General features: G+C 36.4%; 3 protein-coding genes across 4 annotated transcripts in view; 2 read left to right on the top strand and 1 right to left on the bottom strand.

Annotated features, from left to right (window-relative positions):
* Positions 1-6,365, top strand: part of cpamd8 (C3 and PZP like alpha-2-macroglobulin domain containing 8) — a 39,710-nt gene extending 33,345 nt beyond the window's left edge. For both annotated transcript variants that reach the window (XM_084117948.1, XM_084117947.1), the window contains 3 exons: positions 2,840-2,914; positions 5,046-5,238; positions 5,358-6,365. In XM_084117948.1, the coding sequence (XP_083974074.1) occupies positions 2,840-2,914; positions 5,046-5,238; position 5,358 (269 nt within the window). In that variant the 3' untranslated portion in view covers positions 5,359-6,365. The remainder of the gene's footprint in view (positions 1-2,839; positions 2,915-5,045; positions 5,239-5,357) is intronic.
* A 1,356-nt stretch (positions 6,366-7,721) lies between these two features.
* cimap1d (CIMAP1 family member D) lies at positions 7,722-11,769 on the top strand (the record flags this gene model as incomplete). Its single annotated transcript, XM_084117711.1, has 4 exons — positions 7,722-7,770; positions 9,294-9,404; positions 11,056-11,169; positions 11,303-11,769. The coding sequence occupies 4 exons, from the start codon at positions 7,722-7,724 to the stop codon at positions 11,767-11,769; spliced, it is 741 nt and encodes a 246-aa protein (XP_083973837.1).
* Positions 11,770-12,967: 1,198 nt separating this feature from the next.
* Positions 12,968-14,237, bottom strand: cks2 (CDC28 protein kinase regulatory subunit 2). Its single transcript, XM_084117665.1, has 3 exons — positions 14,073-14,237; positions 13,625-13,752; positions 12,968-13,433 (listed from the first exon to the last, which is right to left on the bottom strand). The coding sequence occupies exons 1-3, from the start codon at positions 14,135-14,137 to the stop codon at positions 13,390-13,392; spliced, it is 237 nt and encodes a 78-aa protein (XP_083973791.1). The 5' UTR covers positions 14,138-14,237; the 3' UTR covers positions 12,968-13,389.
* Positions 14,238-14,289: the final 52 nt, after the last annotated feature.

Below are 14,289 nucleotides of genomic sequence, written 5' to 3'. Positions count from 1 at the left end.
AAACAACCCAATAAGTTCATTAATGGCATACCTTTGCTTACTGATTTAAGACAAATTAGAGGATATCCTAACTTTAGGAGGGTTAAGATAAATCTTAACTTCATTCTTAAGTTAAAATAAGAATAAAATAGCAGGTAAGAAAAAGGTTTTGTGAATCCGGTCACTTGTTCGGATCACTGTTATGTGGATCAGAGCTTCCAGAGAGCCGTATTGGTCTCCTGTTGAGAGTTTGTGTCTTGCCACTTGACATCTGGTTGCGGTTTTTTTTTTTTTTCATATAACAGGCGAGATTAAAGCCTTATCCACTTGCGCATCAAAGACAATCAAAGTGTTTTCAGTGCTTTGCAATTATCCGTGTCCAGACAGGCCCGATTCAAGGAATCAAACCCCTGTTTTCGCAAACCGAGAAAGACTGAGGTGTGTGTATCTACTTTGGTAGGAACAGCTGTTCAAGTGCTGCATTTGCAGATGATATAAACACATACATACTCTCATACACACCAGTATATGGTGTATTACAGGGTTCCCCAAATGACAGAGTGCTTTTGTCCGAGGCCCTTTAACAGTGAAAAGAAAGGGGGGGCAGAGGGTTAGAAAAATCCTGTCACATTCCTTTCCGACGTGCGGACCAACAACAAAGGGGCTTTCTTGTTTTACAGAGGACCGCCATCAGGAAGGGGACACAAAAAAGGTTACGCGGGAAATCTGTGCCAATGTGGTAGGCCGCGGTACCGTGTAGGGCTTCGCAATTGTTTTATTTGCAGGTCCCCTGATTTTGATCAAGAGAATGGTGTTTGAAGTTTTAGAAGCTGTGAAATGCAGGGTATATACCCTAAATCAGAAGTAGTTTTGGTCTAAGTTTAGGTTGTTGTCTTTTTAATCTTAGTCTACTTACACACTTAATTAACTTTATACATTCGGGGTTTCACTTCACTATAAAAAGTTCCTAGAAGTCTCACATTTTTCTATATTAAAATGTTTTATTAAAAAATTATATTTGTTAACAATTTTACATGTTGAATGTAAGCAATATTGTAAATATTGTGATTATTTTCAAGATTTTTTTTATTTGGCACCAATTTTCCTAAAGATTGTGTCATTAGGTTAATTTTAAGATTGTTGGTGATGTTTTAAAAAATTCAGATGTCTTATTGTCGGCCAGTGTGATTTTATTTTTGTGAATCAGTCAAAAAAGTTTCAAAAAATTTATACATTTTTTTTAGTGATTTCTGTTGACCATCATTAAAAAAAAAAAATCCTAGAAGTCTCCACATCACGTTTTTTTAATATAGTAAAATGTTTTTAAAATATGCATAAGTAAAATTATTTAAAATGATTTAACTGGTTCGTTTTAAGTAACGTGAATATTGTAATTATTTAAAAAATAAAACAAATTATTTATATATACAGTACCAGTCAAAAGTTTGGAAACAGTACTATTTTTAATGTTTTTGAAAGAAGTCTCTTATGCCTTAAGCCTGCAGTTAAAAAAACAAAAAACTAAAAAAAACAGTAATATTATGAAATATTATTACAATTTAAAATAATGGTTCTCTTTTTTAATATACTTTAAAATGTAATTTATTTTTGTGATGCAAAGCTGAATTTTCATCAGCAAGTACTCCAGTCTTTGGTGTCTTATGATCCTTCAGAAATCATTCTAATATGATGATTTGATGCTCAGTTATTATCAATGATGGAAACAGTTGTGCTGTTTAATATATTTTTTTGGAATACTTTTTTCAGGATTCATTGATGAGTAAAACGTTAACAGCATTTATTCATAAAAACAGCATTTATTCAAAATAAAAACATTTCTAACAATATAAATCGTTACCATCACCTTTTATCAATTTAACGCATCCTTGTTGAATTAAAGTACTAATTTCTTTAAAAAAAAATAGTTATTGTTCCCACACTTTTGAACAGTAGTGTATATTGTTACAAAAGATTTCTATTCTAAATAAATACAGTTCTTTTTAACTTTTTATTCATCAAATAATCCTGAAAAAAGTATCTCAGGTTATAAAAAAAATATTAAGCAGCACAACTGTTTCCAACATTGATCATAAATCAGCATATTAGAATGATTTCTGAAGGATCATAAGACACCAAAGACTGGAGTACTTGCTGATGAAAATTCAGCTTTGCATCACAAAAATAAATTGCATTTTAAAGTATATTAAAAAAGAGAACCATTATTTTAAATTGTAATAATATTTCATAATATTACTGTTTTTTTTTTTTTTTTTTTTAACTGCAGGCTTGATGAGCATAAGAGACTTCTTTCAAAAACATTAAAAATAGTACTGTTTCCAAACTTTTGACTGGTACTGTATATATTGGCATCAAGATTTTTTAAAGATTGCGAATCAGTTTAAATTGTTGTTTCAAGGGATCAATTCACAACCCTTCAGTGATTCTTTTGTGGATTCTAGAAGTCTCCATCACATTTTTCATATTAAAATGTTTTAGTAAGAATATACATGGGTAAATATTGATTTTATTATCATTTATTGTTAAATTGGTTCATATGACTTAATATAATAAAATATAATATAGTGAAAAATATGAGAAAATTAACATGGGGTTATTTAAAGCTTATTTTTGTGTTTTATTTCGTACATTTAATTATTCTGGATCTACTTGAAAACAACGGCTGTTTGGTTGAAAAGAATGTCTCATTGTCATACATCAAAATATCAAACCAAGTGGCATCACAAGTGCAAACAAATGATTCTAGACCTGGAACTGGAAACCAGATATGAAACATTAAGCAAGTAAAGTATTGCAATGAACATGAATCTGACTTGTTTACGTATGTATTGTCATCTTACAGTGGGGGAGGCCGTAGAAGAGCGAGAACATGCTACAGGAGAAGAACCAGAACAGGAACCTATACTCATTCCTGCAGGTATCATCCTCTCCTCTTCCTACTTTTCTTTGAACACATCTGTGTCAGTGCCCTGCAGGTGTGAGCGTGTGCCACACATGGGCAGGTGTTGAAAAGTTCAACGATCAGAAACTACATGCAAAGAAGCTTATGCGTGCACAGGCCTGCATATCAGCCCAGACTACATTAATGCTCGGATAAATCGCATCCCAGCCTCCTGTCGCTCAACTCGCACCCTCCTGTATAGGGTTTGGCCTTTTCAAATACCATTAACTGCGAGCAAAAGCTAGCTTGGTTTGATTTTAAATCATTCATCTGAACTCGCGACTTACAGATTTAACAAAGCAAAACTTAAATATTTCCAAATAGCCCCTGGAACCTGCCTAAGTGTTCCCAGGTTGGAGATCAATACTGTACTACAGTATCTTTAGCAGGATTTATATCCCTCATATTCTTGACTTTAATAACCTCATTGGACAGATTGTAACATGAAATTGCACTATGAATCTATAGAATTAACAATTAATTCAAGATATGAAGAGTTCAGATGCAAAAGCCTCTAAGTGCCATCTGAAATTTTCTTCTAGAATGATCATTTTTATCAAGCTCGTATATTTAAGTTCAGTAATTGATAAAAATGATCATTCTAGAAGAAAATTTCAGATGGCACTTAGAGGCTTTTGCATCTGAACTCTTCATATATTCTCTGAAACTAAGTCTTCACAATATTGCTTCTCAAGAAAATGTATCTTGTTTAGCTAGTTTTATTGGAAAACAGGACAGAAGTACATTTTGTAGTGTATTACACTCAATGGTTGTAATTTGATGAGGAAAAACATTACAACCATTTAAGTAGCACAATTAGTACTTAAGGCAAATTAGAAGTGCTCATGATATCACATGCACACTCAGCTAGGGTGTGTGTGTGTGTTTGTGTAGGTATGTGCGTCTGTGTCCTCTGGAAAACTCCCAGACTGATTAGACAGTCTCTTGTAGAGCTGTTAAGACTTGCCCTGTGTTGTGTTTGGGCCGAGAAAATGTGTCTATAGGGCTGTGGTGGTTGGGGTTCCTCAAGGTTATGGTTTTGGCCCGCTTTTATTTTGTTTAAGTTTCCTTTACCTGGATGCCACCTGTTTAAATGTTTGCAAGAATTTAGTTCTTTTTTCTTAAGGCTTATTATTTCTTAAGGTAATTACCAAGTTTGTTTGTCTATTAATGCTTGAGGTGACTCTTGGATTTGTCATTTGTAAACATGTTTGGGAAAACTCAGATCACCTGCGTAGCAGAAATGTGTGTTTTGGAAATCTGCGAGAGCATTTTCTAGACACAGATTTAGCTTAGTCTTAGATCGAACATGCTTTTTGAAGCACAATCATGACTTGCAGTGATGTCTAACCCTAACAACATCTCAAAAAGAGATATGCATGTCAAATAATTTACATTTATTTTACTTTTCTGTTACATTAGTTTTAGGTGTGTGTATGAATTATATATTATTTTCAAAGGAAAACATGGAAATGAGCAGCCTTCAATTTCAGGTATAATTCCAAACCGCAAGCAAGACATTTATTATCCTTGATGATTAAGTGGTGCTGAGCAGCTGTGTTGACAAAAGTCTCTAAGCTGGGATTTAACATTTTTACATTAAAGTCCTGCAAACATTCTCTGTAGAAAGATAAATGAGTTAAGATACCCAAGCTATGAATTCCTAACATTAGAGATATACATTTAAACACTTGATCTATTAAAATACAGTATAGGACAGTAATAGAATCAGCTTGAGTTGCTGCTTTATATAGATATACACATGGTATATGCAAGGATCGCCCCCTACTGGCCATTTTGTACGCATTTTTTTTTTTTTTTCTCAGTCATGTTTGACTGGCAATAGGTATTCGCTAGCTGCAGTTATTTATTATATACTTTTTTTTATTAAGAACTGTTAAAATATAAATTTAATTGCAAAAACGAGTTTTTAGAAAAAAGAAAAGCGGCCCAAAAACATACACTTGAGGAACACCACAGCCATAATAAGGGAATTCTTTATCTTGATTTCCAGAAAAAAAGAATATCCCTGAAAAAAAATCAATCAATGCTTTTGTCAAAGACGGCACACTGTTCTGCAACGGGATTGACTGCTTTTATTTCATAGGAGAGGAGGAGCCAGGTTCTATGGCTGAAGTGTCCTACTATTCTTACGAGTACGACCCTGACACGGACAGCTTTTCACCGGAGAGTGAGGAGAAGTTAGTGCCTATAGAAGAGGAAGAGGAGGTGGAAGACACCGCACAACTTCTGGGTGGACATATCCTCACAGTGGACACAAAGGACTCACCTGAGCGATGGTGAAATACAATTCACGTATTGCTGTCACTTAAAGAACTTTTTCATCCAAGAAATGTAAAACATCATTTACGTTTATATTAAGCAACTTTTGTCTGTTTCTCTGCCTCCTTTACAACAGAGACCTTTGGCCACCAGCAGCAAATGCGAGAGCTCCACATTGTACATTCTCTGTGAATATGTTTGTGTGAAAGAAGGGCTGGAAAAGAGAGGTGCCCCCAGCAAGATGACAGCTCTGCGTGTGTATGTGTGTGTTTGGAAAGAGAAATAATATCAGTACTCTTTGTTTTTAAATTAATTTCCATAGCTCTTTACGTTTAGTGATGGTATGACGTCTCCTTGTATTCCTCTTGTAATCTAGTTTTAATAGTCCAGTATTTATGTTTGTAAGTATAATTCACCTAAGAATCAAATATTTTATTGTTTTTGTTTTCTATCTGTGGTATTTATTTGTGGCTAGTGCCTTTGTTCGTATGGTTCATTTTTTTATTTTCTCATTTCCATGGTCAGATCCTCCCTTCTTTCTGAACACATACTACTTGTGTGGATTTACACCCCGTTAAAATGTGCTATGATTGAAAGTGCACTTCCAGAGCAGGTCTTTCTTACGAAATTGTGTGTTAAGGTGTGTAGCTACTATTTTTTACTTATTGATGTCTGGTTCATTCAGCTGATAAATAAGCTTCTTTCCCAGTCACCCTATGCTAAATTAGTCTTTGAATCAGCAAAAACAAACTCTGACACATAAACTGGAATATGATTTGTACAGAATATAAGCTATTTTGACTAAACTGCAATACTAAATAAAAATCGGTAGGCCCATACGAAATATGCACCCGCAGAACTTCAAACAAAATGCCTCTGTGATCATTAAGTTAATTAAATATATTGGTAAATTTGATTATGCACTGAGGTATCAATAAGAATGTATTACTCTCAAAGACCTGTTTAACATACTTTACTTTGACGTATTTAAATTCCCATAAAATCTATGCAGAAAATCAATTCGCAAAGTGGCCTATGTGAATTTTGAAAATCACTGTAAATTTTAATGGACCTAAGATGAATTTAACCTTCAATGATATCAAATACAACAAAGTCAACGAGAATAAACTTTATATACAATCTGTGTTGTGTGAAAGCTTTCTTTTGCTATGCTTGAATTACAATTTGTATACTGCCCGTTCTATATAATGCAAAATTAGGATTAGTGCATACCAAATCATAGTATGTTGAAAATAATATTTCAGATTGACTATTTTGTGTGGATTTTCAAAATAGGCTAACATTGCTCACAATCTGTTATAACAGGATTTTTTGTTGTTTTTTGTAATGGTTCTTGGATGTGTAAAGCCCGAAGTTCACTTCAACTGTGTACATACGCTAAGCATTTGCTTGTTTAAACTAGAGTATCTCTTAATCCCCTCACATTGTGAGCAACTCATTGGCGCAACAAAACAAAACCCCTGTTAACTGCTTCAGCTTCTTCAAAGCTCTCTGAAACTTGTTTAAAGGTCCCAGCAACACACTGACCCCTTGTGTTTCTGCGTCTGCTGGGTCATTTTGTGAGAGTTTGTCTATGTTGACATCCATCTCCAGTTACCACAGCATCAGACAGCACTGTTAATGTTTAATGTTTGTTTGCTGGTCAGTGCAACGGTGGACATGTTCACCTAACTTCCCTCAAACTTCTTGTGATTTTTAAAAGCACTCCCAGAATTGTATACAACGCATTTCAGTTGGATAGGTAGGAATAATGGTGGTACATACTCTTTTAGATGTTTCTTCAGATGTTTCTAGCTTCTCAGTTGCTGAGGGCCCTGTCTATGCAGCTTTGCAGGGGGGCCCCCAGCGGCTGGTCTCCCTGGCGACCCATGCTTGATGATGATCTGTCTCTGCTCTGATGAACAGAGAAAAGCATGAAAGAGAAAGGGTAAGTGAGGGGAGGGATAACCTGATGAAGATAGTATTACATGACAATGAACCCAAGTGATGACACCTTTGTGCTTCTGTCTCTCAAACGCATTTGTATATTTAATGGGTTTGGCAGCCCCTGATTGAGTCAGTCAGGTTGAATGAAGATTACTCCAAAGCATCAGTTTTCCACTTGGGTGGCTTCGGTTTTGACATTATCCGATGGTGGACGGTGGAGAACTTGACTGAACTTGTCCAATTCAAGAGAGGTCAGAAAGCAAAATTTCCAACTGATTTAGTGAAGCTAGGAAGATGAAAATGAAGAGGTTCTACTAACCATCACCTCAGCTTTGATGCTATTCTGAAGATCTACACCTACTTTGGGTTTTTGCAGCTTGGAACAACTGATACTGACGTGAATGTTAACTCCTCCTTGAGCTCTGTTAACTAATTTTATGGAAAAGTTGGCATAGAGATTTGATAGTAAGTAGACCTCTGTCAAATTCTGCAGCTAACAGACAATGTATTTCTTGAAGTAAATGGTTAAACAGTCCCAAATGCGATCGTGACTATGAGTGAAACGGAGAGGAAGCGTCCGGTCATTGCTGGAAGAGAAAAAGGTGAGCTGTTATGTATATTTGTAAATATAAATGTTAATTTATAAATGCTACGCAACAATCTTACCTTCAATGTAAGAAACTTGTGTTTGGAGTAAATATTAGCATGTGTGGATTGTGGAATACTGCCTCTTGTCCAATCAAATTGGTGAACCGACGTTCCAGCACTGGGACTATTCACTGTTTGTATCAGTCCGCTAGTGGACCGTTAATCTGTGCACGTGGACGTTATTCACAGCAGCGCCATCTTTGATTTCTAACGAGAATAAAAGCGAGGCTGTAAGGGATAGACATCTCTTCAGTGGGTTATTCTATTATTTAATGTTTGATTTGTTGTTTTATAAATATATATATATATATATATATATATATATATATATATACTTTTTTAATTGTTCTGCTTACGAAACACTGCAAAAACATCTTTCGTGACATTTCAGTAGGCAAAAAACTCCATGATGTGGAAAATTATAAGTGATCTAGGAGCTTTATACAGGTTTTTGCAGCGTATGCCATCGAAAACCCGATAATTAAGTCTATCCCTCACAGCCTCACTTTCATACCTGTCATGGCGCTGCTCTGAATAAGGTCTGAGGGGAGAATTTTCAGCGATTCTTTCTGCAAGCTACATCGTTAATGCCACTAGGTGGCGACAATTGACTCTTTATGAGTGAATCATTAAATAATTTAGTCAACCGATTCGTTAACAAACTGCTTCATTCAGAAAGGTGTGCTGCTAGGAGACGCGTGAAGGTTGATTCTATGCTTGGAACTATTTTCATTGGCGGAGCAAAAATAGACAAAGTAACTGGCAGCATATTGCATCCAAATATATATTACTCAATATTAACTTCTCATTTATTGAAAAACAGAACTCTTGTTTTTGTTGTATTGTTTAAATATGTTTTAAAAAAGTGAATAAAAATATCACAATAGCTTTAGTTTAAACGCAATAATTTTGGTTGACCTAAGGGTTCTTCTCACTGTTGCGTAGTTTGTAAAGGTGCTTAGGGAAAATTGAGCTGCTAATTGATATTGACCTTAAAAAAAGTTACTCTAGCAAACATAGTGATGTATTTTGTAACAAATATTATGCTTCCAGTGTTATGTCAACATCAAATTTTAATGGAGAGGAGTTACTTTTTCACACTTTCAGGGAGGTTACGATAACTGTGCCCAGGCCTGACAAAACATGCTGAAGTAAATGTGAAAGAATGTTCTGTGCTTCCAGTAGCCCTTCTCATGCACACAAACATTTGTGGGCTGATGTCATGGCATTCCCCTGGTAGTATCAGAGAAGATAGCCAAAGGCATTGTCTGTCTTCCACTCCAGGAAAAACCATCACGCCACTGCGATGAGCTCACATTCCTCCTGGGCTGCATCTAAAGGGTGTGAATCTCCCTAACAGATTCTGTCACAACTGCCTGCCAAAAAATGCATCACTAAATATTTCTGATTACTTGCACAAGTAGGGCTGTGCATATGCTGTGCACACATGACATGTGTTTTCCAATCTTGTCTACAGGGCCAGGGCCTGGTCGATACATCCTTCCACCGGCCATCGGCTTTGTAGGCCACGATTTTACCAAGTCAACGAGTCCTGCCTTCTCCTTCCATGGCAGGATGAGTAACAACAGTGAGTTTGTGATGAATTAGCCAGTGAAATCATTTGCAGTGAAATAAATTCAGCAGAGAATAATGCAAATATAAATGGAACTATTTTTCTATAAAATCCTTTTAGCTGATTTTTACATGAGGAACATTTCCAAATCATCCATGTTAACATTTTCACTTAAAGGGATAGTTCACCCAAAAATGAAAATTCTGTCATTAATTACTCTCCTTCATGTCGTTACAAACCCGTAAGACTATCGTTCATCTTTGGAAGACAAATAAAGATCTTTTTGATCTGAGATCAAATCTGAGAGCTTTCTGCCCCTCCATAGACAGCTACGCAACTACCACTTTGACACTTAAAACTAATCCATTTGAATTGAGCGTTTTAGTCAAAATTTTCTGAAGAGATTTGATCGCTTTATATGATGAACAGATTGAATTTAGGCTTTTATTCACATATAAAAATGTATCAGCGAACATAAACAGAAGCTCAACTGAACTTGCTTGACATGCGAGAACAAACCTCATTGGTTCTTGCAGAAACTCAAACGTGCTGCGTAACACGAGAATGAACCTCATTGGTTCTCGCACATCAAAAGAACTTGAGCTTCCGTTTACCACAACTGATGTGTGAGTTGATGAATGTTTATATGCGAATAAAAGCCTAAATTAAATCTGTTCATCATACAAAGCGATTGTGTCTCTTTAGAAAATTTTGACTAAACTGCTCGATTCATATGGATTAGTTTTACTATCTATTTATGAATTTTTAGAATCATCAAAGTGGTAGTTGCGTAGCTGTCTATGGAGGGAGAGAAAGCTCTCATATTTCATCAAAAATATCTTCATTTGTGCTCCGAAGATGAACGATAGTATTACGGGTTTGGAACGACATGAGGGTGAGTAATTTTAATTTTTTGGGTGAATTATCCCTTTAAATAATTTAGTTCATAATCTTGTATTTTGCTAATGTCACCACAAGAGGGAGACAGCTGCTGTAAATTTCCAGTGCTTATCATTACTGTGTAGTTTTGCTAATAGATTAGCACCGACCTAATTTATTTTATTCATATTACATAATTTTATTTCACATTATTATTTTAAAGAATAGGGTATGATGCTGTTAAATTTTGCCTCAAAGCAACTTTTTCTTACTCCAGATTGTATTCAAAATACTATTTTTCCTTTTATTGTATAGTGATCATACATATAGTAAGCATACACACGCGCGACGCATATAGTAAATTATGTTTGTTTTAATTTAAAATCATGTCATAAAGGAAGTCAGTGAAAGGTATTTTACCCAAGTTTGCATATAATTTGAAATATTACAAATTTAAATGCATACTTGAGATGGTGCACCACTTTGTATCTGTTTTTATTTGCTTATTCACTTTGGGCACCTCTTAACTTTTTTATTTTTTTGCATTACAGTATATTACAGTATGTTGTACATCTTGGATCTGTGATATTTTGTGACATTTTATATATAATTCTGCAACATTTTATTGCATGTGATAAAATCAAAAGGGTCAAGTAGCATATTTAACAAAATAATTGCATATAAATGTAGTTGCTTTCATATTCAGCAACACAAATACTGTGATGTAAAGTGTGACAGTTTCTTTCCTAAGTGATGCAATGCTGTTTATTCTGCTTTGATTGTACAGTGCATAGCATTGACTGTAGTCCAGGGCCTAAATATCATATTGATGCCAAACTGACTCGCTTTGGAAGGGACGGCACTCCTGCCTATTCCATACATGGCAGGATGGAAAACCGAGGTAAGTCGGTTATTCAGTGTGTCATTCTGTTGAAACGGTTTGTGATTTACTGGTCGACTGATCCACTTCATGTCGAAACCACCAGGAAACACTGAGTTTGACAGTTCCTTACCCTTGTATCTGACAATTGCAGCAGGAGCCTTCTCCACCCCTGGACCAGGAGCATACAGCCCTGAGAAAGCCCCTCTGTGCAGCACCCATCGCAAACCACCGTCCCACACCATGGGCTGCCGCACTCAGTATCGCACTGTGGACACCGTGCCCGCCCCCAACAAATACACCCTCCCTTCTCTCATGGGCTCCCACATCCTGACCAAAACATCCAGTGCCAGTTACACCATCTCTGGGAGAGGTCCAGCCGAGGACTTATCCAAGACTCCAGGTCCTGGTAGATATAACCGCACAGATCCCAGTGTCTACCTCCCGAGGCAGCCTGCGTTCTCGATGTTGGGCAGACACGCTGCTGCGAGGGAGTCCACACTTGTACCAGGTCCTGGAAGTCATAACCCAGAGAAAGTGACAGTGCACAAGCCCAGACCTCCTGCTTTCTCTTTAGGGGTCAGGCACTCAGAGTTTGTGACCCCTTTGGTGGTAGATTAGTAGTATAGACCATTTTGGTGTTTTGTGGGCGGAGCCTACCTGGTGGCAGAAAGCAAGTGTGGGGGTCTCTGCTGGTTGGAGTAATGGGCGTGCCGAAAGGTAGGGGCGTAGAGAAAGGTCTTTTTCATTGTTGCGAAAGCTGTCCGTCAGGGTTTTCGGGTGGGTTAGGGTTAAGTTTCTGTTGTTGCAATTCACCTTTCGGCACGCCCATTACTCCGACCTGCAGCTATCCCTGTTTTGCAGGAACTTTGGAGGCAAGCCACAGAATAAAAATATTAAAAAAGGCAATTCCAAGTTTATATCTCAGTTCTGAGAGGAAGATTCAATTTTTTTTCTCAGAATTTCCTGCAATTCTGACCCCCCACCATCGAATTGTGATATAAAGATAGCAAGAAAAAAGTAAGAATTTTGATATAAAAATGTCATTTCATTGTTAAAAGTTTAAATATTATTTCATGCTTTAAATGTAGAGCTTATACATTACACACTCTGTAACTGCATATGTGAATATCATGTAGATCTCTATATATTTTTTTTTCTTTTTTACATCAAATTCATGCTTTGATAGTAGGTTAATCATCACAGGTTTCATCAGTTCAGTCTGTCCGTTTAATGGCTTGCAACTATAAACAGCTTCAAAAATGAAGAACATCTTTTTTGGCATTCTGAATTCGTAAATTTTTCCCCTTATTCCATGGATCTTGTCCATTTTCTTCCTTGTTACCAGTTTTTCTGCTACCACAACATGTGCGCAACTGTAGTGACGCAACTGTGACGTCTACTTCAAAAATGGTCTATTTTGAAGGCTGTATATGTAAATACTACTTTTCTTGACTTCACTTTAAAAATTTCATCGCATTCTTAAAAATGTTTGATATTTTTCATACAGTGAACTCTGATTCTCACACCATTTGACCAATGAATTTCCAAGACTGTTCCTGGTTGCTTTTCCACACACTAAATAAAAAAATTCTTGGCTATATATATTAAAATATATATTTTAAATATTTGATTCTATGCACACACACACACACACATATGAGAGAGAGAGAGAGCTAGATTTTTTGTATAGTGTGATGTCTATTTAAAAAACATTTTCTATATAGTATCTGCTGTCGCTTTACATGAACAAATATTGATCGTTATGTCATTATTTAATGTCACGTAACACTGATTACAAATGAGGATGCAAGTGAGCTAATAAAAATAATATTTATTGATTTGTCAACAACAATTGAAGAACAAACAAATATTGACTGCTCAAAATACAAGGTGGAGATGTTAACAAAAGCAGTTCCGCAACGAAAAGCATCGTAGTGTACAACAAAAACTATTCCTTCTATTCACGACTGGGGCGATTACTTGACCTGAAACACCATCCAACTTATTTTACATGACTTCAGTGTAGATCTAAAGAAAACACTTTGGAGGAGGCAGCCAATTCCCCCTGGGCTCCTGCTGCCATCAGTTCTCCGAATGAAAGGGGGAGGAGCAGTAACATTTCAATACCACTGATCTGCAAATAATAAAACTTATATACAAATCACAACTTATGGAAAGAAATGCACTTATGGTCAGATCCAACCATGTAGTTTAACTTCCGGTGATAATCTTGAAATTTCATTCCTTGGGAAGCGGTCTTCGGAATAGCAGAATGTGAGGCTCTGCATAAAAAGAGTGGAAAAATGGTTTTGAGAATAATGGGCAGCGTTTGCTGATATTTGAGTCAATTTCACTCATTACACCTAAAATGTGTCTCAAAACTTGAGAGCTGCCAACCTAGACAGTAATTAAGCTGTCAAAGTAGGTTTTAAAACACAACCCTGGTCCACAGGTAACGGTGTTAAGTACTAACCTGGTTTATGAATCATGTAATGGATCCAACCCTGACTTTGCTGGACTCCCAGTCCTCTCCATTCCTCCTCTGACATTAAGTGGGAGGACGGCACCAGCTTGGAAAGCTGCTTGGGAAGCATAACATGCCTATGTGGAAGGAGAGGGACAGTATGTTACTTTGACTGACTGATATTTTGAGTATGACTAACGTTAAACAGCTTTTTAAAAAGTTTGTCACTGCAATACAACTCAGCAATGACGACAGAACCTGGAAAATAAGTTTTAAACAGACAATTTTCAATAATTTGCGAATGTTTTTAATATGAAACAGCCAAATGACTGAACGTCATTGAAGTATATAGCTTGAAGTATATACAAGTAATTGTATATAGTCAATAGCCATCATGAAGTATCACGTCACCAAGTGAAGTGAACAAATCAGTGAAAAAACGAGTGAAATTCCTCACCTGTACTCGTATTCCTCGTCGGAATACTTGTCGGAATAGTAAATCTGCTTTTTCGTTGAAGACATTTTGGGTAAATGTTAATTCCAGGCAAAATCCGATGTGAAATGCCGGAAAAACTCGCGGACGGTCGTCACAGAGTGTCAATGTTTTCCTGTAAAGGGCGCCGCTTCAGTTTTGAACTCAAACGGTCCCTCGCGCGCCTCTGATAGGTCGAGTG

This window comes from Abramis brama (genome assembly GCF_963993115.1).
Source record: "Abramis brama genome assembly, chromosome: 6".
Lineage (NCBI taxonomy): Eukaryota > Metazoa > Chordata > Actinopteri > Cypriniformes > Leuciscidae > Abramis > Abramis brama.
Note: the sequence above shows the minus strand (reverse complement) of the source record. Positions and strands in the feature narration are given on the sequence as shown.

Excerpts from the sequence above, each read along its gene's own strand:
- cks2 (XM_084117665.1), bottom strand. The coding sequence starts at position 14,137 with ATGTCTTCAACGAAAAAGCAGATTTACTATTCCGACAAGTATTCCGAC. Across the intron at positions 13,753-14,072 it reads GACGAGGAATACGAGTACAG|GCATGTTATGCTTCCCAAGC; the intron begins GTGAGGAATTTC and ends CCTTCCACATAG. Across the intron at positions 13,434-13,624 it reads TTACATGATTCATAAACCAG|AGCCTCACATTCTGCTATTC; the intron begins GTTAGTACTTAA and ends CTTTTTATGCAG.